The sequence below is a fragment of the Rissa tridactyla genome, chromosome Z (genome assembly GCF_028500815.1).
Source record: "Rissa tridactyla isolate bRisTri1 chromosome Z, bRisTri1.patW.cur.20221130, whole genome shotgun sequence".
In the NCBI taxonomy this organism is placed as follows: Eukaryota; Metazoa; Chordata; class Aves; order Charadriiformes; family Laridae; genus Rissa; species Rissa tridactyla.
Genome location: NC_071497.1, coordinates 29747034 through 29768538, shown reverse-complemented (window position 1 = coordinate 29768538; position 21505 = coordinate 29747034). Strand labels below are relative to the sequence as shown.

Genomic DNA, 21505 nt, shown 5'->3' with positions numbered 1-21505 from the left:
ATGATACTTTGCATGAACTTGGTAAGCTCTTTATTAAAACAAGAGTTCACTTCTACTTGTATTCAAATTCTATTTCGCAATTAATTATATCATTGCTTAGAAATTTTCTTTCAATAGCTGTCCTGTTTTATGTCTGTTTGGTATTGAGCCAACGTTATCCTTTGGCATCAGTAGCATTTCCTATTTCCTTGGGGTTACCTCAAGCGTATAAGACCATGTATATCAGCTTTCAGACTTTATTTTGCTAAGCTGAAGCAAGCCAGTCTCTCTACTAGATCCAGTTTGGCCAAGGTTTCTTTGGATGGGATTAAGATCTCTGAAGTGACTTTAGAAAAGATGCTTAAGGATTTATTTTATTAAAACTCTTCTGTGTTAGAACAATTGTAATTCAGAAGGAGGAAACAAGGAAGTCAATGCTGCTGGGATAAGCAAAGAGAATGAATGCTTATTTCCCTGCTGTTGACTCTAGTTATAAGGGGTGTAAGAATGGAGTTTATATATGTTGGACAGCACTCTATCCCACCTAGAAGAAAGCTTCTTTGAAGGAAGGGAATTTGATGGTCAGGTAAGGAATGAAAAATGAGTCAGCAGGCACTTCTCTACAATGCAGATTTTGCTTGGCATCACATTTTATTCCCCATTAAAGTTTAGCTCAATTTATGTTCAGTACTGAAAATTGTTCTTTCCCTTAACCATTAAAACGTGGAGTGGAAATTTGTCAAGCACGTTGACGGTTTTCAGCATACACATTTTATTAAATACGCCAAACCACTGATGTGTCACAGCTACAGGCAACCACATCTGTGTGTTCCATTTGAAGTCTCTGAATAATCTCTATATGTCATTAAAATGTTATTTACTGGGGAGAATTTTGCAATTTATTTATTGTTCTGGTAACCTGTGGTTTTTTTAAAAAATTCTGCAAGCACTTGCTTATGTCGTAAGCAGATATCATTATTAATCCAAGTTGTTAGTGATTTACCACAGTATTAACAGTGCCTAAAAGGAGAATTGAACATTCATTGTACATGCAGTTAGAGAAAATGGATTTTTTAGACTACAAACATAGTCAGCACATCTGAGATGAAGTTTAGGAATGGAGCTGGGATTTGGAAGCTTATATTTTTTTCCCTCCAGACTGTATCAGTTGATCTAATAAAAAAGTATACTGTATATCACACCAAACTCTGTGCTTTAAATTGCCATGACTACAATAGTGTTATTTTTAAAAAGTGGGTTTAAGGAGAGATTATAATCCCGTCCATTTTGGCTGCTGTCTTCTGATGTGTGTACTGGCATATCTCTCTTGGACTCCATCCACATAATGATTCTGTGTTTGTTTTCTCATTCTTCCCACTACTAATGGTAAAGGTTTTCAGGTTTTCTTCCTGAAAAAGTCTTCTGTAATGTTTGTAGAGCTCCTTTGGCCTTAGGAAGCATTGGTTTTCCATACCCAAAACAGCACTGAAGGCTAGTTGCCATGTCAGCTATTGGTTTTAGCATGGTGGCTCAAGACCTCTCTCAGTCTTTAACAGGGCAGATAAATTGACCAATTTCCTTCCTTACAGCTTCTTTTCCTAGATACTCGTCTTTTGTGTTAAGATAGTGGAATCATGCAGAAAAAGACCTGATAGTGAAGCCTAGAAATCACAGTCATACTTTTAAAAGGGAAGCTTCATATTGCTCACAGAATACTGCGTGCAATATGAAGTGCAAGAAATAATCTGTGCGTGCTTTAATTCTCTGAATTGACCTTTGGATAATTTTGTGTAATTTGTTTTGACTTGTGGGCTCCTGGGGCAATCACCAAAAATACAACAATCTACTTCGTATCACTGGGTGGAACACAGATAGAAGTGACTTTATTTTGTTGGTAGATACTTTCTGAGGAAATAGAAGTACAACTAAGAAAGTATTTCCTATTAGAAGAGCTAAAGGAAGAAAACTCCTGTCAGAATCTAATCCTATTAGATTATCAGGAGGCTGACTAATGAAAGTGAGCTGTGCTAAATAGTAAACAACCAGTTCCTGAACTAGAAGGATGTGTGCTGTTTCTAAAATTCCCATTCCTTTCTTATGGTGCATCCCTTCAGTGCCCTTCCTGTTTTCTTTTAATTGTATTTTTAAACTTGGGTATGCATTTTGCTCAGAAAATCTAGTGCAATTTACAACTGGGCATTACTGAGAAGTGAATGTTAAGCACGCATCTTGAAGAATTTATTACATCTGTCATCATAATGGCAGCAGGACATCTCTCGTCTTACAGTCTCTCTACTAACTACCTAATGTCCCTTTTTTCAGGGCTAACGTGTCAGTAGAGAACTGGTGAATGTGTTGCTACATGCACTCCTTGTAAATATGTGAATGGAAATCCTGTCATGGTCTGTCCATCATATTTTATATTTAACAGATGTTTGCATTTCTTAGGCTCTGAGATCGCTTTTAGTTTCGTCAAGGCCATAATACAGGAAACATTTCATGCCTCCTTTGCTTGAAGTTGCCTTTACTTCTCTCCATTTGGCTTTTCCTGCTGCAGAAATGGTAAAGTAGGACAATGAACCTGTTTTCTTGTATTCTTTTAAAGCAACTGCTAAGTACATTTTTATATAGCTGCAGTCATGAATCCTTCCCGTACCAATTAATATACTGTTGATAGCACTTTAAAAGGCATTTCTTTTATCAACTACTTAATCATGTAGGTAGTCCACATAGTTTACAAAGAACACTTAAGGAGGAAAGACTGGCAGATGAAAAATCCCAGGTATGTGGTATTTAGTGTAATAGGGCAGATCTTGACTTGTCAATTAATTACTATACAAATGAAACAAGCACTCAGAATGGAGAAACAGTGCGTCAGAAACTTTATGATGCATGCAGATATTTGGCATACGGTTCAAAGATCTCAGCAGAATTAAGAAAAGTCCAGGTGTAAGGTAAGAACAGTTCTTCCCTATTAAAGCTTCAAAAAGGCATTGAAAAAAAATGTTTCACCTTTACTGTTAGAAATAAGTGGGTATAGACTGAATCCCCATTTTATTTCACATTATTTGAACTTACTTATGGTGGTTGACAATGGCAAGGCACTGAGTCCTTCATATATGAGATATTGTGAGGAAATACAGCTTTTAGTGAAGGAAGTATTAACTAGGTACTATGCTGTTGCAGTAGGCTGACAATACGCATGCTGGCCAGCTGCATACCAAATGTTGCACGGTAACTGGCTGACGTGCCACAGCTTGTTCAGGTGTCAAGAATGGCACAGGGATAGTAGACCTTGTCTCCCAGAAGAGATGACTCTAGGTAACTAGGTGACTCCTTGGAATTCCTCCTACTCTTATAATTCTGTCTACTGTACTGGAGGGAAGCTAGTTGATGAAATGCCATCTGAATATGGCAGAAATTCAAAGCATGACTGTTTGGTGCCATAGTCTGTTTAAAGAATAAGTTCCTGCATACTTAATTTATTTCAATTTTCATACATTAGGACACCCTAAGTGTGCATCACTCAACTATGTTTCTAGAACTTGTTGGAATTATCATCGCTTTACCTTCCCTTCTCTTATTTATTGCACTTTATTTACTGCGTAAATTTTCAGCCAGAGTGCCCATGGATACCAACACGCCTGCCCTAGAGTTGGACTCTGGCAGTGATCTGGAGAGTAGTACAGATGATGAATATATAGATCAAGTCATGAAAAAGGTGTTAAAATGGCTAATTCTATTTTATTTACTGTGATTCACTTTCCATTGAAAGTTAGTTACACGTAAAGTCAACATGAATTAATGTCATATATTATACAAAGGTTTAGATAAAAACATGTAAAAAATAGCTATATGAATTCACTTACATGTAAAACTAATGTGAATTATCACTGTTCAAAGTTTCCCTCATTGTAATAATTTTCTTCATACTTATTAAACCTGCTGGGAGATTAAATTACGTATAATTTCCATTCTTACGGTTGAAAGGCTGCTAAATGCATGACAGTTTTAATGCCTTTTCCCCAGAAAGCCCTGCAGTGGGAGTCTTGTATCAACAGATGGGTAGAGCTGTGGTGGAACTGACTAAATCACAAATACGGCAGTTGCAGCAAAGCAGTCGAACAGAAAATTTACCTTAGTTATGAAGAAGTGAATTGCTGCCCTCTCTTTTTAAGAAAATTCACTTTCTGTGATGAGTTCTTGATGACATCATACACCTTCGTTGTATTTTTGCAGGAGGGCTGAATGCCTTCCGAGAATACTTCCTAAAGTGAGGTAGTATTGTTGACAGGTGTTAACATTGCAAGCACAGTAGAATGCTGACCTGTCAGGTTTACTCTGCGTCTTTTCCACTAGAGAAACAACTTCGTGCTGTAGTAAAATAAACCAGCAAAAATATTCTTTGAACCTGCTCTGGCCGGGGGGTTGGACTGGATGATCTCCAAAGGTCCCTTCCAACCCCTACAATTCTGTGATTCTGTGATGCTGTAACATGAGGAATTGACGGTATTGAAGTAACTGCACTTATAAATGATGCTGTATTTGTCCTTTTGAAAAAAAAACACACAACATAATCCATTGTTTTCTGGTTCATCCTAGTTTGTGTCTTTTCAGCAAATAGACTTAAATGCGTTTATTTTTTTAAAGTATAAATAACAGAAGCAAACTCACCTGCTTATTAACTTGGTCTCCAGAGATTTTGAAGGTTCTTAGCCTGATTAATGACCCACTTAATTAGTGTGTGTATAGATACGCACATATTTGTCTCTTCTGTTCATTGTGGAACAAAGGATTTTTGGGAAAGAATCTCTAGTGCTATTTTTCATATCTCAGCAAAGGCAGTACATTTGAATAATTCAGTGGCGTAAGCAAGGGGTAACTACAGTTCAGTTACTGACATGTTAATTTCAGTTTAGCAATGAAACTGTAATGGAAATAACCCACTTTGAAAAGTTTTAAGTTGATCTGACTGGAATATTCAAAAGATGGCAGACAGTCTTCTGGGGGAAAAAAAAAAGAGTTTATAGCTTTCCAGACAAAGTTCAAAGTAGCACTGAAACACTTTCTCTTTTTGCATCTAAAGTAAGAGGTGAGAGAGAGGGAGAAGGAAAGTATTGGGTTGTTGTGTAAAAAAAAAAAAAAAAAAAAAAAAAAGATTAGTGAAGCAGTGAGTGATGTAGTTTTGAGGTAAAATAGCAGGAAAATGCCTCAGATTGTAATATACCAAGAGCTACCAGCAGCTAGTGAAATAGGTGAATCATTCCAGCAAGAGGGACTTAACTTCCAGAAGAAAGACTCTGAAGCTTAATAAAGGAACTTTTTATCTCTTTATGAGTTATTGGTTTTGAAGAGGGAAGAACAAAAACTCGGTTCGTCTTTGTGATTTAGGGGAGGAACTTAAAATTTTACTGTGCTTGCAGTTCTTGTTACACAAGTGAGAATTCACAATCCTCATGAAAAATTGAATTTGGCGAAGACATAACCCTCGGAGGAGCAGTCCTGTCTATATACTCAGTAGAAGCTTCACTGGTTTTAATATCCAAAATACTTAAAGATTCCTGTTTTAGTCAGCTGACCAGATCTCATCTTCACAGAAATAATTTGCTGTACTTTTATGCCACATTAAAGGTGCTAAAATGGATTTTCACTCTAAAGACATACCTAATTCATACTGGATTAAAGTTGGAAGGGGAACTTTAATAGAACAGAAAATAGGGACTATCTGCTTTCTTTAGTATATGTATGTGGATGTGTCTGTATATATATATAAACACAAAAATATATACAGATATAAAAAAAGTGTGAATATATGTGTATAAGTGTATATGTGTTTGTATACGTTTGTATAAGTGTACATATTTAGAGGTATATACAGACAGTGTTGCAGTACCAGAGTGCTATGCAGTTCTAAAGGTATGTGGTAACAAACTGTACCTGTGTTTATTTTGTGCTGTCTCACTTCTCAGGCATTCTTCATTGCCATTTGCAATGATTAAAAATGGAGCCTTATTTTAAAATAGGTGAAATCAGAAAAAAAAACCAAAAACAACAAAATAACATTTTAGCTCTTGTGCCTTCTGATACTTTGATTTAAATCGGATTGTATTTTAAAGGTGCTCCACCCAATCGCAAGGTTTAGGCATGTATTCATAAAATTAGAGGGTCTCACTGAACAGGCTGGACACAAACTATTGTGTTTCTTGTAATAAAACATGGGAGTTGACAACAGTAAAGCCTCAAGATCACCAAGAAATAATGTATTCCAAGTAACATTGAACAAAATCTTGTGAGTCTTAATATTGAAAGAAATACAGAAGATGACTCATACGTAATGTGTGGGAAGAAACAGATATTACCAATGTGTGAAATCTGATTGTTGCTTATAATCAGTCTGAAGACACAATAAAGTAACTATTAATCTATGCAGACTTTAATCCCTTGACAGAAATAATTCCTGCTTTTCTCTGTTCTTCCCAGTTTTCTAATTCGTCTGAGTTAAAACAGACTGAGTCGATACAAGTTTTAAAATGTGGAAGTGTTTATATAAATTAATGTAGCCATTATTCAGGAAATAATTTGCTTGTTTAACAAGATAATAGTTTTTTGATTGCAGTTTGCTACATTGTAGCTGTAGGCGAGCTATGCCAGCTTTCTTTAACTTCTTAATTTCTGTTTTTCTTTTTTTGTTGTTGTTTATACTTTATGTATTTAAAGAAGGTACATTTTCCCCACAATATATGCAACAATCAGATGCATTTATCAGTATATTTTAAATTATTTATTTCTTTTTTTAACAGAAGGAAGGAGAAAAAAATCACAAAGTCCGATTAGCAGTTGGAAATGGAGTAAGAATTGATGTATGGAGAGAATTTTTAGACAGATTTGGTGCTGTTAAGATCTGTGAGTTTTATGGTGCTACTGAAGGAAACATTTGTTTCATGAACCACACAGGAAAAATTGGATCTGTTGGACGCACCAATTTCTTTTATAAGGTGACTATTTGTTTACATTGTACTTTGTAAAAGGGAGTGCTGAAGGTAAATGTGTTTCTCAGTTTGACCACAGGACATGGGGCTGCAGTCATAAATCCAAGGCAAATTTTCTAACTTCGTTATTGCAAGTTGAATTGACCCTTTGTAAAATCTTGGCTGCCAAAGTATTGCAGATAGTGCTTAGCACCCAACCCAGTGATACTTTCAGCAGTAATGCTTAGATTTTTCTTGAAGTTCACAAGTCAAAAGGCCTTGCCTTTCTTCTGACAGTTTTGAGTAGGTTCCGAGTGTCATTTCAAATCTCTACTATATTAAGTGACAAAAGAGGAAGTCAGATTTGTTTTATTACCAAAGGACTCATTATCTGTGAAATAAACATACAAGTGTCCTGTTCTGACTTGGTGTTCTATGCATTATATTTAAAACAGTTTTCAAAGAGTGTATTTATATTGCATTTTGCATATTGCTATGCAAATATTTGGCATAAATGGGAATTAATAGTACTTAAAATAAAGTAACTTACAGGCAGATGTAACTTTAAGAGGTATTTTATACCTAGGTGCAATTAAACATAAGTAACACAAACTACATCTAGTGTGTATCATTATTCAGAAATTTCAAAGATATCACAATACAAATATAATCACTGTTAAGTAATAGTGACAGAGAATACTTGCCAAGGATGTTAATTTAAAAATTCTACGCCTCTTTATCTCCCAAGTCTGCTATATTTATTTGGTTCATTCTATGTTACTAAACCAAGAAAAAAACATACCTTTTTTTCACTGCTTATTCAATAGTCTCTGTTTTGTATTTCATCAGCTTTGACAATGGAAGTTATATGTCTTGGGGAAGAGGAATACATATTATTTATATCACATACATTGGCTTTTCCTTCATCCATCTGAGTAAATGAAGAAGAATTTATTTCAGCTTGAAATTCAGATAGATTTTTTGCCTTGGGTCCTATTAATACCACCTCTTAAATGGTTTGAGAAGTTAGTAAGTAACATATGTCCCAAACTTAAGCTAATAATATGAAAGATTACTTAGCAAGGCTTTCTAGCAAGGAGACTAGATATTTAACATTATGTTCTTTTTTTTGCCAATTTTTACTCTTCTTGAAATAAATAGGGCTACACACATTACCTAGAATGTGCTAATTAACTGAGATACTTATCCATACTGAGATAACTGTCTATATATACAAATCCTGCTGACTTAACTGGCATTTGTGTTCCTGAGGAGAACTGATAGTAAAATGTCCAGACAAAACTTTTTTTCAGAGAATGATGTAACACTACTGTTTGGAAATACATCAGAGAGATCTTCTGGTGACATGCAAACAGGTTTCTGGGCAGCATACGTTCCAGGGTCCACAACTTCAATACAGCATCACCACATCGTGATCACTGCAGACTACTTTACAACTTGGGGCCAGAGAAATTCTTCGTTTCTGGGATGGGAACCCAGACTGCAGGGAGGAACCTGGAAACACTCAGAATAACACCACAAGAGCTAGTGTGTTTTTCAGAAACTGTTGAGAGCTCAGGAATTTAAGCAGACTGGCTCTGCTGGGTCTCTGTTCTGCATGATTGATGCTCTGTAGTACGCACAGTGGACATCTGGTGCTGATGGGTGTCTCTAGAAGGGTACAGAACCACTACAGGAAATCAGGAATCTGGAATTTAGGGAGTAGTAGGTGCACCAGGAACCTTAGAGACCATGTTAATTTTTGTTTCAGACTTTTCTAAGTCACATGCATTAATTATTTTAAGCTTTTTAATCTTATGAAATTTTAAATTTGTTTCAAACCTGAGTAAACTTGTTTTCAGTATTTCAGAACTTTTGACAGAGTTTTGTCATAAATCATTAACCTTTTGGTTATACAATGTAAAGGTTACAGCAGATAAAGGATTAGACTTGAAATCACCTATTTTTTGATTTAATTATCTGCATTTTTAATCAAGTAATGTGGAGGTTTTGCATTAATCTATAGTGGCACTTCATATGTCAATAACATGCTGTTTCTGTTTCCAAAAGAAAATATTATTATTTTGGGGTTTTTTGCACATGAAATATCCTACTTTTTCTTCTTTAATGATTGGACTTATGATTTGAGTTAGTCACTGCAGATTAGGAGAAAAAATAGCTCATGTAAACTGCAATTAAAAAACAAATGCAGTTGTAACTGAATATTTGATCTCACTAGACATCATTGCTATAATTTATATACTATTCCAAGTTGGAACTGTTACAGTCTGTGGAAACGTCAGTATAGTCTGCTAAGATAATTATGGATTCTCCCCTTGCTTACTCAGTATGAATATGGAAAGACCATAAGATATTTTATGAACCGGAAAAAGACATTCATTCCATTTGGCTTGGCTTGAAATCAGTTTTATTCTGTCTTTTTCAATGCTCTCTTTTCCCTAGAAATAACTCTACAGTAAGTCTTCAGTTATTTCTGTAGTTTCCGTCATAAGGAAAGTAGCTAAAGCACATTATTTGTGAGCAGGCTCAATATTCAGCTGCTACCATTCTCCAAGGGCCCTGAGGTCTATTGGCTCCTAAGCCCTCCCCAGTGCATATACATTTGGTGTTCTATGACTAGAGTTTGAGGGGAGAATGAAGGTTGTCACCAAAAACCAGATTCAGTGCTGCGACAAACCTCACCTTGGTTACATTGGCAAGGTACGTCTAGCCAGGTCAGTGGGTGGATCATATGACCCATTTTATGTGGAAATAGAACGGCCCAAAATCTCTTCCAAATCAAGGATGTTTCAAGAGACTCCTCCATCAGGAGCTTTTCCGTAAGTAATATGTTTTTATCCAGAGCATTTATGGTTGTGCAATGCCCATGGTCTCTTTCTCTGAAGGAATTTGTGTCAGTGGAACAACACTGCGTATTAATAATATTACAATAGTTACAGGTCTCAAATTAACATTTCTGCAGTCTGTTAGCTACTGGGGCTCTGCTTCTGCCATCGGTGCGGTTCCTCTGGATGGCAGTTCCTTCAGCCTGCTTCAGGACACTTGTTTGCAGGAGCAGCTAGCTCCCTTGTATGCTGAAGCAGAGTAGTGTTGACATGAACAAGGGCTTAGATACAGTGCAGTTTCAGAAAAGTCTAGAAGAGGCTGAGAGAGAAAGGAATGTTGAAAATATCATGAGACATACTTTTTAGTGATTTTATTATTTTTTTTTTTAAAGTACATATTTAAAGAAATGCTTAAGTTTGGGGTCCTTTCATACGTATTTTTGATCACTCCACAATCTGTGAGTATTGTGACACAAACTATGTATTTTAATGCCGTAGATAAGTTCGTTTTGACTTATTTAAGGCATTTGCCATGTTTGGGGTTTTCTAAATACATTTTACAGGTAACAGATTGTTAAACAATGCATTCTGAAGTGTAGCTGATGTGTTCGTTTTACTTCAGTCTGAATGACATCTGCTGGACATCTCGCAATATGTAAAGGAGAGCAGCTTTATTTTTGATTTGCTGACCCATGAATGATCTGAAGTTGGAAAGGGAGACTGTTTCCTGCTGGAAAGCAGAGAATAGCACTGACAAGGCCCAGCCATCCAATTCCTGGGTTTTTTTTTATTTCCTCAAGGAAATCCTACAACTTTTGAAACTTTATTCCCTTGACACATGGGATGACACGGGGAGATACCCTTAGACGTACTCTCTAGGGATTTCCTAAACACCTGTTTCTTGAACTGGAAATAGAGAGAGAACTGAGAAAGGGGAAGAGGCTTGTGTGTTTGTATATGTGTTACAGTAACGGAAAAGGAAGAAAATTACTCTCTCTACTGGCATAATTGCAAGTCAGAATGAAGTAAATGCAGTATAAAAGCCCATACATACAGATACTGAGGTAGGTTCAAAGCATAATATTTTTAGCAGGGAAAAAGGAAAAGAAATATGAAGGAATTTCTGTTGTAGGTAGTGGGAATGGCACAGTTTCTAAAGGTGAAATGCAGGCAAAAGTTACAGCTTTAAAAGACAAATTGAGCTCTCAGAATGAGCAAAGTAACTATCCCATCAGTAGCTGCCACGGGTTGGAGACAAATACTTGTTATAAATATTAAGGTTCTACATAACACATTAATTTTCATAAATACTTTGGAAGACACAAGTTAATAGGAAGAAACAAATGAATGTTACAGCAGTTGCCAGACATCCAAGAAGCCACTGGGTGCGAGATGTTAACTTGAAGCACTGCTCTTCTTTGCACTTACTTATTTTCATTCTATACCCTTTATATAAGAGGGGTTGGTTCATATGCTGGAGAGTGTCACTGTGGTATATGAACAAATCCTTCAATAAGGATGTTCATATAAAGTCAATGACCAGAAAAGTAGAAGCCTGTGAATAGCTTTTTAGTTGTTAAAGCTTAAAAATGTTTTGCAAAGAAGATAGTGTATAAATTAACATAGTAATATAATAAATTACTGGTTAATATGTGCATCTGACATACATATGTATGTAGTTAACATTAATTATTAATTTTATTATATATGACATACATTGTGTGTGTGTGTGTTTATATAAATGTGGTATGGGAAAACTCTGTAAGACTCTCAGTCATGTTATCAAATATATATCTAAATCTCTTTCTTACACTGAAATTCTCACAAAGAACATGCAATAGGAGAATGGGACTAACAAGATCCAAGGAAGCTTGTAAGAAGGGTTAAAAATAACCCATGGCAAGTTAAAACTCACAGCACCTGAAAAAAAACAGCACGTAAAAAAAATATTCCAAACTTTATTTATACATGTATTTTTTGATTATTTTAAGCATACGTATTCCAACCATTACAGGAATCTCGATCTCTCTTACTCAGAACTGCATGGATCAAAATTAGCTTTGAGCTGAGAAACACTTAAATCTTATAACAAATCATAAATCATTTCAACATATAAAGTATTCTGTCTTTCACACAGCAACTCAGAATTAGTGTTATGCACTTTTTTCATACAGTTACAGAAGTGTCAGAAGAGATACTTTTTAGTTTAGAAGTAAACAAAGTTAGGTTTAAGCAAATCTTAAGACCCTGGAAAACTGGATTCACAGGAAGAACATTGATGTGTTACTCCAAGCAGTGGAAGTTCATTGGCCAATAAAAATTAGTGTTGTTTCACTTTTTTGACTAGTTTTGAGCTAAAATAATCTAAGGTATCTAAAATAATCTAAGGTACTTAAGTGTATTCCAAGGTATTTTATTATAATATGTGGTGATTCAATTAATATCAAGCATAGTTTTAATTTTTTTGTTTTGTATATTTTTGCTAACAAAACTATGCAGAGGACCTATACATCTACTCTTTAGAGCATAAATAAGACATTACAAATATATTTTTAAAACATTTATAAGATGTGATGATACTATGCTCCATAATTATTTTTTTCTTACATTTCAGTTTTTTAAGATGCTTGGAACTAACTATAGTAAATGGAATCATAGAATAGTTTGGGTTGGAAGGGACCTTTAAAGGTCATCTAGTCCAACTTCTCTGGCAATGAGCAGGGACACTTTCAACTAGGTCAGGTTGCTCAGAGCCCCGTCCAACCTGACCTTGAATGTTGCCAGGGATGGGGCAGCTACCGCCTCTCTGGGCAACCTGTGCCACTGTTTCACCACCCTCATTGTAAAACATTTCTTCCTTATATCTAGTCTAAATCTTCCCTCTTTTAGTTTAAAGCCATTATCCCTTGTCCTATTGCAATAGGCCCTACTGAAAAGTTTGTCCCCATCTTTCCTGTAGGGCGCCTTTAAGCCTTCTCTTCTCCAGGCTGAATAACCCCAACTCTCTCAGCCTGTCCTCATAGCATAGGTGCTTCAGCCCCCTGATCATCTTTGTGCCCTTCCTCTGTACTCACTTCAACAGGTCCGTGTCCTTCCTGTGCCAAGGACGCCAGAGCTGGATGCAGTACTCCAGGTGGGGGTCTCTCTGGTGTGACCCCAAATGGAGTAATGGTTTGTAATATAATGCTTTGTTTTATAAACAGATATTCTGCTACAGAATTCAACAATATCTCATCTCTAAAACAAATAACTAAATAAAAAGCAATAGCTTGTGATCTTTGTTCTCTGATGAAGGTTCTGCAAGCATTTACTAAAAGTTGAAACTTCAGGAATTTCAAAACTATTTTCAAAACAATATTTAAACTCACACATTTCCAGTCAATTAAAAAAGAAAGGAAGGGGGTGGGACGCTGTCATTAGATAACATCCAGGAAGCATACTAACAGGCAATAATGTTGCAGTTTAATTAATTTTAAGTTTCGGTTAGATAAATGGTGCTTTTTGTTTGGTCCATTTATGTGGTGCTTTAGGGAGTAAAATGTAGATTAAAATGATGAATGCTGCATGCAGTACTCTGTGAAAATAATATCGTAATGCTTCAACAGCTCAGGCCCTCTTTTCCAATAAACTTTAAATAATGAGATAAAATAAATGTAGGCCTGTACCCAGACTAAATGCTTTGCTCTGGAGCTTTCATTTTCTAGTACTTAATATGAAAAGAAAGCTGTTTGCGCAGCAGCAGCTGTTTGCACAGAATGTATATTGGCATAGTTTCATTATGCGTGTCTAATGCAATATGTGGTGTTTTCACCTTTTAGTTATGTATTTGCTTGACTTATTTCAAAAAGCTAAGTGGCATGGGCATAGTTAATACTCTGAAGTTGGAGGCACTAAAACATGTATGCAGCAACAAAAATATAGTAAAAGCCTCAATGGTTTTTAGATCATGTCAGACACTTAAAGTTTCTGAGTACTTATAACAACTTAAAATGATGCATCATACAGCCTAATATGTTGACGAGATACGGCTATTGAGCTCTGGAGGAATGAACAGATAAAAATGGAACTGAACAGGGCACACTGCTGTTCTAATCAAACACAAAAATATCAAATAACATTTCATTTTATACCATTTCATTCTTATTATTTGTATTATTCATTGCATTTGTTCTGTCATATGAAGCCTATTAAAGTATCTGTATAAAAAATAAGTGAAAAAGAACAGCATTAAATGTAGACAGCCAAAAGAAAAGACTCTAAGAAAAAATGACTTCTGTTTATTATGAATACCTCCCATTCTGTTCATCAAGAATAATACAGTTATTGTCTAACTAAGGTGAACTTTTTTGGCCCAGAAATTCTTGATTTTGATAAATGCTGTAATCTGTAGTTATTATAAAAATAGTCTTCACTTTATTCAAAAAGTGTCCAATTCTTGGACCATGACTTAATTTTGCATGCTATGATCTTGTTCCTTTGATCAGCTGTTAAAAGTATCTTTTTGTTTCATACTTGGGGTAGAGGGAAAACACAGTGGTGAACATTGAAAAGACTCGGTGAAACAAATTTGTCCATAGGAAGCTGAAATTGTGTGCTTGATGTTTGATTCAGGTTGCTATTTATTCAGACTTCTTTGAAAACAAAATGATGTGCTGTAGCTACAGAAACAATTCAAATTAGGATAAAATAATTATGCGACTCTTCACCAACATTAGTTGCAGGAAAGCAAAAGGGTTTGTTCTGCCTTTTACTTCAGTCACTTTCGTAACACCATCCTTAAATTATATTGCACTTCTGTATTGTGAAGAGTGCAGGTGTATATTCATATGTTTTTAAAATTTTCTCTGCTTGCCAGGATTTCTCCAGGAGAAGATAATTGTATATCCGTGGTTTGACTAGCTGTTAAATAGATTGCTGATATACTTCTTTATGAAAAGTGAAATCAGAATTCCTAGCTGGGTAAACTGAAGCCTTAGTATAATAACTGCAAACACAGTGATCCATATAGTACCAGACATACGATGTTTGTCAGCATCTCTCAAGGGTCTAATTTGGATTTATGTCACAGTAGAAAAATGAAGTGAAATAAGAATCAGACCCTGTATACTGGAGAAAAAAAGTATTGCAATTTCTGGCATTGATAAGGGTATCTTGCCCTCTCCTTCGGCTTACTCAGAGCCACGTTCTCTGTGATCCTTACACAAGAGGAAGGTTAGTTGCAAAATATAACTAAGAGGTAAGTTAGGTCAGCAGTGTCAGGACTCAAGGGTTCGCAGTATTTCAGAAAAACGCAGAACTTACCCTGACATAACTGTGGAACATGCACAGCTACATAACCATGTCAGATGATGTGGGACTACATATCCTCTGGTGCTCGTGATAAGGCTTTCCACTATACACCAGCCTGAGAAAGCTTGAGGCTAGTTAAACAAGAGTAAAGCCCAACAGGAAACAAGTTTCCCTTTGTAAGGAGATTAAGGCCTTTGCTGTGCCAGTTTAGATGTCAGAAGACCCCCAAGAACACTTTTCATATTAGCCACCACCATTAAATGTCAGCTAAGTTCCAGATATCCTGACTCATGTAGGCTCTACCACTGACATGTGGATCCCATACCTTATTTATAAGGAAATTAATAAAATTACAGTTAATTCACCAAGTATTTTTGAAAGTTACAAGATTTGAAAAATGTTTTGATGTTGCTTACCTCCAGGAAATTGTGTAAGTCTACGTACAGAATGTTTTCAGTTTTAAATGAAACTACATTCTACTTGTAGATGAGCAGGACTTGAGTAAGGGTTTCCTTGCTTATATTTGCTGCCACTAGGTGTCACTGTGTAGATGAATAACTGATGACCCTTTTTCCCTTTTTTAGCTTTTTTTCCCATTTGATTTAATCAAGTATGATTTCCAAAAAGATGAACCAATTAGAAATAAGCACGGTTGGTGTGAAAAAGTTAAGAAAGGTAAGTATGTATTTTAGTAGGCTATAATGGCCTTTTGATTGTAATGCAAATACTCCAGAGAATTTTTTTAAGGAGCCTTGCCATTGTGTTACTGTACTATGCCAACATCAGCTATCACTCTTTGCTCTAACAAAAGTAATATTAATTTTTGATCTAAGACAGAACATTATGAAACATACCAGTGCTGACACCAGAAAAACTTAGAAGATCTTTGGATATATTCACAGAAGAGCAGTGTACAAAAGTGATGTGATACTATGTCAGAACATGTAGATAATGACCTCTGTGTTTTTTAAAGGAGGTTAATATAGTGAGATGGCTGTCTAAGAGATCTACAAGAAAGACTGGTGGATTAGAGTAAATGCTTATCTTTTTGTTGTTGTTGTTAAAGAGGTTATATGATTATAGCTGTCTTCAAAATACTTATCAAGTATCTTGTATCTCTCGATTATTCCTATTTTCCAAGTGTTTATCAGGTACTGAAGCATCTCTGTTGTACTGTAGGAACGCAACAGCTGTAATTAATGCCTAGAAGATGAAGTGAGAAAAACTGATATTAAATGTCAGGGCAGCTGAAATAGATTTTTCAAAGGACTTAAGAGATTCTCTAACAGTTCTTAATCAGAGATGGGCACTTTCAGGAAAATACAGTTCCCAAAACGTGAAAATTTTTAGGAAGTTATCTCTAGGGATGTCAGACTGACCTGTGAAGGGAACACATGCACTAATTATACACCTGGTCTATTTTTTTTCCAATTATATCAGTCATTCTAATAAAAAGTATTATCTCTATCTGTAAGACTTCAGAGCATCATGGCCACAGTGCCACTACCAGTGAACTAAATGCTTTCACCGTAAACACAACCAATTTATGGAAAAAAGGCATGGTTCTTTTATGAGAAGGCAGTCTTAAATTAAAAATTGTGCCTACCTTTTGACAGATTTTTATTTTTATATATTGTCATATTTATAATCTTTCATGTAATGTAACTCTTAAACTTTATTGTTCAGAATGTGCTTACAAAATGTTAGGAGTACATACAACTATTCCACTTTCAGCAAACGAACAATCTGATGCTCAATATACGTAACAGGGTAATGCTATCCCCATCTCTCCTTATTTTTTGAGAAAAAAAAATCAAAACTTCTATATTTTGCTCCAAAAATAAAGCAATGAGGCTGTATCACAATGAAAATTCTTAAGAATTCTTAAAAGTAGGTTTAGGCTGGACATTAGGAAAAAATTCTTCGCAGAAAGAGTGGTCAGACACTGGAATAGACTGCCCAGGGAGGTGGTGGAGTCACCATCTCTGAATGTGTTTAAGACTCCTTTAGATGTAGTGTTAAGGGATGTGGTGTAAGGGAGAACTTTGTATAGTGGAGATGACGGTTGGACTCGATCCCAAGGGTCTTTTCCAACCTAAATGATTCTATGATTCTAAGAAGTGTTCTCAGAACTTCTGAAAGGAGACTAAATAGGGATTTAATGCCTGGGTTGAACACCTGCTTTTTATTAACACTAGTTTTTCAGTAGGAAGCTGATAAAGTTGAGACCTATCACTGGAAATTCAATAAGGTGGGGAGTGGGACAGATTATTCACTTGAAGTGTGCACTTTGAGAGCATAGTAAACCAACTAGTGAACTCACAACTGATAAATGACAATTCTGGGAGAAAACTGTTTGATTAATTGTCAGGAAGAAACACAAAAGACTGGGAATGTCAGTGAACAATATTATTCTGTGTCTTTATGGTTACTTTGCATGTAGGAATTGTAAAGCAGTAGAAACAGTTAAGTTTTTATTATTGGGAATTATGTACTGAACCCTGCCAGACTTGGTTCCTGGTCTTGCAAAATCATATGTACCAAATTAATCTTAATGTGTAGTACAGGAATTGTGCAATGATACCTTAGGTTTACATTCTTTCTACTTCTCTGTATAGGTGAGGCTGGTCTTCTCATTTCCAAAGTCAATGCGAAGAATCCTTTCTTTGGTTACGCTGGCAGTAAGAGACACACAGAAAAGAAATTGCTCTGTGAGGTATTTAAGAAGGGAGATCTTTATTTTAATACTGGAGATCTAATGGTTCAAGACCATGAAAATTTTCTTTATTTTTGGGACAGGATTGGAGATACCTTCAGGTATAATCATTGTTTCTTTTCACATTTCTTCATTAAAAAAACATGGGCATGCAGAATAGAATAATACCGTTCTATTTGTTTTCAGCCAGGAGTGTTCAGTTTATTACTATTGTGATGTAGTTTATAATGATCTTGAAGGGGATCACCGGGGCTTAATTTTGTAAAAAGTGTTCCCATGGAGCTGGATAGCTCATTTCCAGAATGTTTTGTAGGAATTACAACAGTCCTTCCCATGAGCATAGAAACTAGCGATGGTTTTGCTCTGAGCAAGGAAGTTGGATACTGAAGTGGAGAAAAAAGTGCCAAATAGTAAAGAGTGGTCACATTTGATACATTTACATACGTGCCAAGATTTTGAAAACTATTGTATCAGATTATGATAAGCTTTCATCGTGCTTTATAGTGATAGCTAATATGCAGCACCATTTGAATTGCAAGCGGCCTTCTGGTGATCAGATCAATATACCAACGTGACGAGTGGGAACAAATTTGAGGTGTTATTAGCCTGAAATGAATGGAGTTACACTGAAAGTTAATGTTGTTTTGAAGAGGAGGTGTCTGTATGCTTTCATGGGATTAAGTTATTTTTTCACATGTTTTAGATGGAAGGGGGAGAATGTTGCAACTACAGAAGTTGCCGATGTCATTGTAATGTTGGACTTCATACAAGAAGCAAATGTGTATGGTGTATCTGTGCCAGGTAAAAGAAGCTTTAGGTGTATTTTTTAATTCCCCTAGGACAGTTCTTAACCCTCATAACTCTTGTATTTCATGCTTTAAAGCTGTAAATCACTTCTGATTGAGTCATCTGTTTAATACCTAGCTAAAATGTAGACGTAGATAAAGAAAATACCACCAGATTGTGAATGAGACACTGAATCACGCATTTTTATGTGTATGCAGTGATGCGTATTTTTGAAAAGTTACCTTTCGTGAATTTGTGATAGCTACATAATCTAAATTAAATTTTAAAGATCTATTAAATTCACATCCATGGAAAATCCACACATCCATGTGTCAAAATAAAATGTCAACAAGGTAAGAATTAAAGTAACTCTAAAGGAAAGTGTATGAAGACATTCTTCCATTTTACTTCACTTTTCACTTAGCCTCATAAACCATATGTAAACAGGTATATTACAAGCCCAAGGCCTAGGTAAAAAAAGAGAATGAAGATAAAAATAAATAAATTATTTTTAAGAACCCATTAATTTCTTTTTAATAATTTTTTGGTGTTAATTTTCATTAGACCATCTGGTATTGATTCCCATTCATGCTAAATCTTTTCTAAAATGTGTATAGGTCTGGCTGGGATAGAGATAAGTTTCTTTATAGGTGTCCGTAGCGTGCTATGCTTCATATTGGTGGCTAAAACAGTGTTGATAACTTAACAAACACTTGGCTTTTGCTGAGCGAAGCTTGCACTTTCTCCCGGCAGCGAGTATGCTGGGGGTGGGCGAGAAGGTGGGAGCAGATGTAGGTGGGACAGCAGGCCCAAACTGACCAAAGGGATATTCCATATCATATGATACCATGCTCAGTAATAAAAGCTTGGGGAAAAGAAAAGGGTGAGACGTTTGTGGTTATGGCGTTTCTCTTCCCAAGCAACCACCGCATGCGCTGAGTGAGGCCCTGCCCTGCAGGAAGTAGCTGGACATCTGCCTGATGGTGGGAAATAGTGAATGAAGTCCTGTTTGTACTTTGCTTGTGCATGCCGCTTTTGCTTTCCCTGTTAACGCACCATTATCTTGATATATCGGTCTTCTTGCTTTCCTTCTATTCCCTTCCCATCCCATGGGAGAAGGGACTGAGAGAGAAGCTGGCTGGATGCTTGGTTGTTGTCCAGCGTAAATACTGCACAAAATGATAAAAGGGTTAAAAATGTGATAAAAGGTGTCACTTAACTCTAGTTTAAAGCCATACAAGAAAGATTGTAATAAAGAAGGCTGACTGAAAATCAGAGCTTCTGCTTTCCTATAAAACATTTACCTGCAGATTCCTACCCAGTTTATGTGACTGCCTTGATAATTGCACTTAAACATAAACAAATCGAGTTCCTCACAGATTTTGTAGCATTAGCAAAAAAAAAAAAATACAGAAAGGAGAAAAAAGATAAGGTTGGCAGAATGTCTCTGCTGTTATTACTAGCTGATGATTAAAGTGTGCAGTTATTTTTGATTGCTGAAGTTCATTGCCTTTATATGTCTTTCCCATAGACTCAAAGTGCTCTCTCTTTCCAGACAAACCAGTAGGAACTTCTAATCTCTCTCTCTTTGTTAACAACATTCAGATCCACAGTTTTGAGAGAAGATACTGGCAAGAGAGAAAGGCTAAAACTGAGGAGAAGACATAAGTGGCTAAGCTGGGCAAGAGGGTCAGCACTCTCGCATTTGTGAGAGGAATGGTGTTGATGTTTATACACATTTACTGATTAATATTGAGCATGGGACTCAATTTACTCTTACCTGCCAAACTCATTTACAGCTTATTGCTTAATTGAGCACTTGAATGATCTCCAAACGTATGTAATACCCTATATAATATGAATGTAATCTTCCAGCTTTACTGAAACTCAGAAGAGGATATATGACTGCCAGTTTATTAATGCATTGCAGTTCTTTTTTTAAGGTTCATCACTAAAATGTCAACTTTATTCATGTTTCAAAATTCTCATCTCGCTTCCTTTCCCCCAGATCATGAAGGAAAAGCAGGAATGGTCTCTCTTATTTTAAAACCAAATACATCATTAGACTTGGAGCAAATGTATAAGCAAGTAGTGACCTATCTACCAAGTTATGCTTGTCCTCTTTTTTTAAGAGTCCAGGTAAGCTGCATTATTGCACGGTGCATACAAATATCTACATCATTTGAACACAGAGATGGCTAAATGAACAACAAAAAGTGCTTGTTCATATATCACTTGATTGGTTTTAGAACTGGTCCTATTTGCTGTCTTCATTAATGGAGTCCTGGGAAAGGAATTTCACAAAAAGTGAATACAATTTGCAGATTATGTTAAATGGGAGGAATTATGCAAGTAAGGATAAACATCATACAAAAGGATTTAGGGAGATTAGAAGCATGAACATGGCAAAACAAAAAGATTCAGATTAGTAAAATGTGAACAATGGCTTCTAGAGAAAATAATCTAAAATCCATTTTCTTCAGTGGAAATGAGAGAATAGATGCAGGAGACTGTGCACAATAAATGAAATGTTATTTGCTGCAGTGTAATGACAAAAATTAAAGCATTTTAAAAGGTACTAGGTAAATTGAAAAGGTCAATTAAAAATGTACGTTATTATGGTCTCTACCATAATCATCTTGTCATCCCTATTTGTGTACTGGTACTTTATTGTAGTAACTGTCCAATTTTGGAAAAAAATATAGTCCCTCTCCCAAAGAGTTAAAAATGTAAATGTAATACAATGGACTACATATGGCTAGGAAAAGTGGGAGAGTACATAAAACATACAATACTGATCATCATGGTAAGTGAAATCTGATGAACATCTTCATTTCTGGTGTTTTGAAAACATCATGAAACAAGCAAACAGAAAAATGTTTTTGAAGGTATTTATGAAAGAAGTCTCCTACATCTGAGGA

At 35.8% G+C, this 21505-nt stretch overlaps 1 protein-coding gene across 4 annotated transcripts in view; it reads left to right on the top strand.

The window, feature by feature from the left end:
• The window catches only part of SLC27A6 (solute carrier family 27 member 6), a 41533-nt gene that overhangs the window by 17671 nt on the left and 2357 nt on the right, over positions 1–21505 (top strand). For 2 of the 4 annotated variants that reach the window (XM_054186904.1, XM_054186906.1), the window contains exons 6-10: positions 6780–6974; positions 15667–15757; positions 17701–17899; positions 18502–18599; positions 20593–20723. In XM_054186904.1, coding sequence (XP_054042879.1) covers positions 6780–6974; positions 15667–15757; positions 17701–17899; positions 18502–18599; positions 20593–20723 — 714 coding nt within the window. The remainder of the gene's footprint in view (positions 1–6779; positions 6975–15666; positions 15758–17700; positions 17900–18501; positions 18600–20592; positions 20724–21505) is intronic. The other 2 variants (XM_054186905.1, XM_054186908.1) reach the window with 2 other exon arrangements.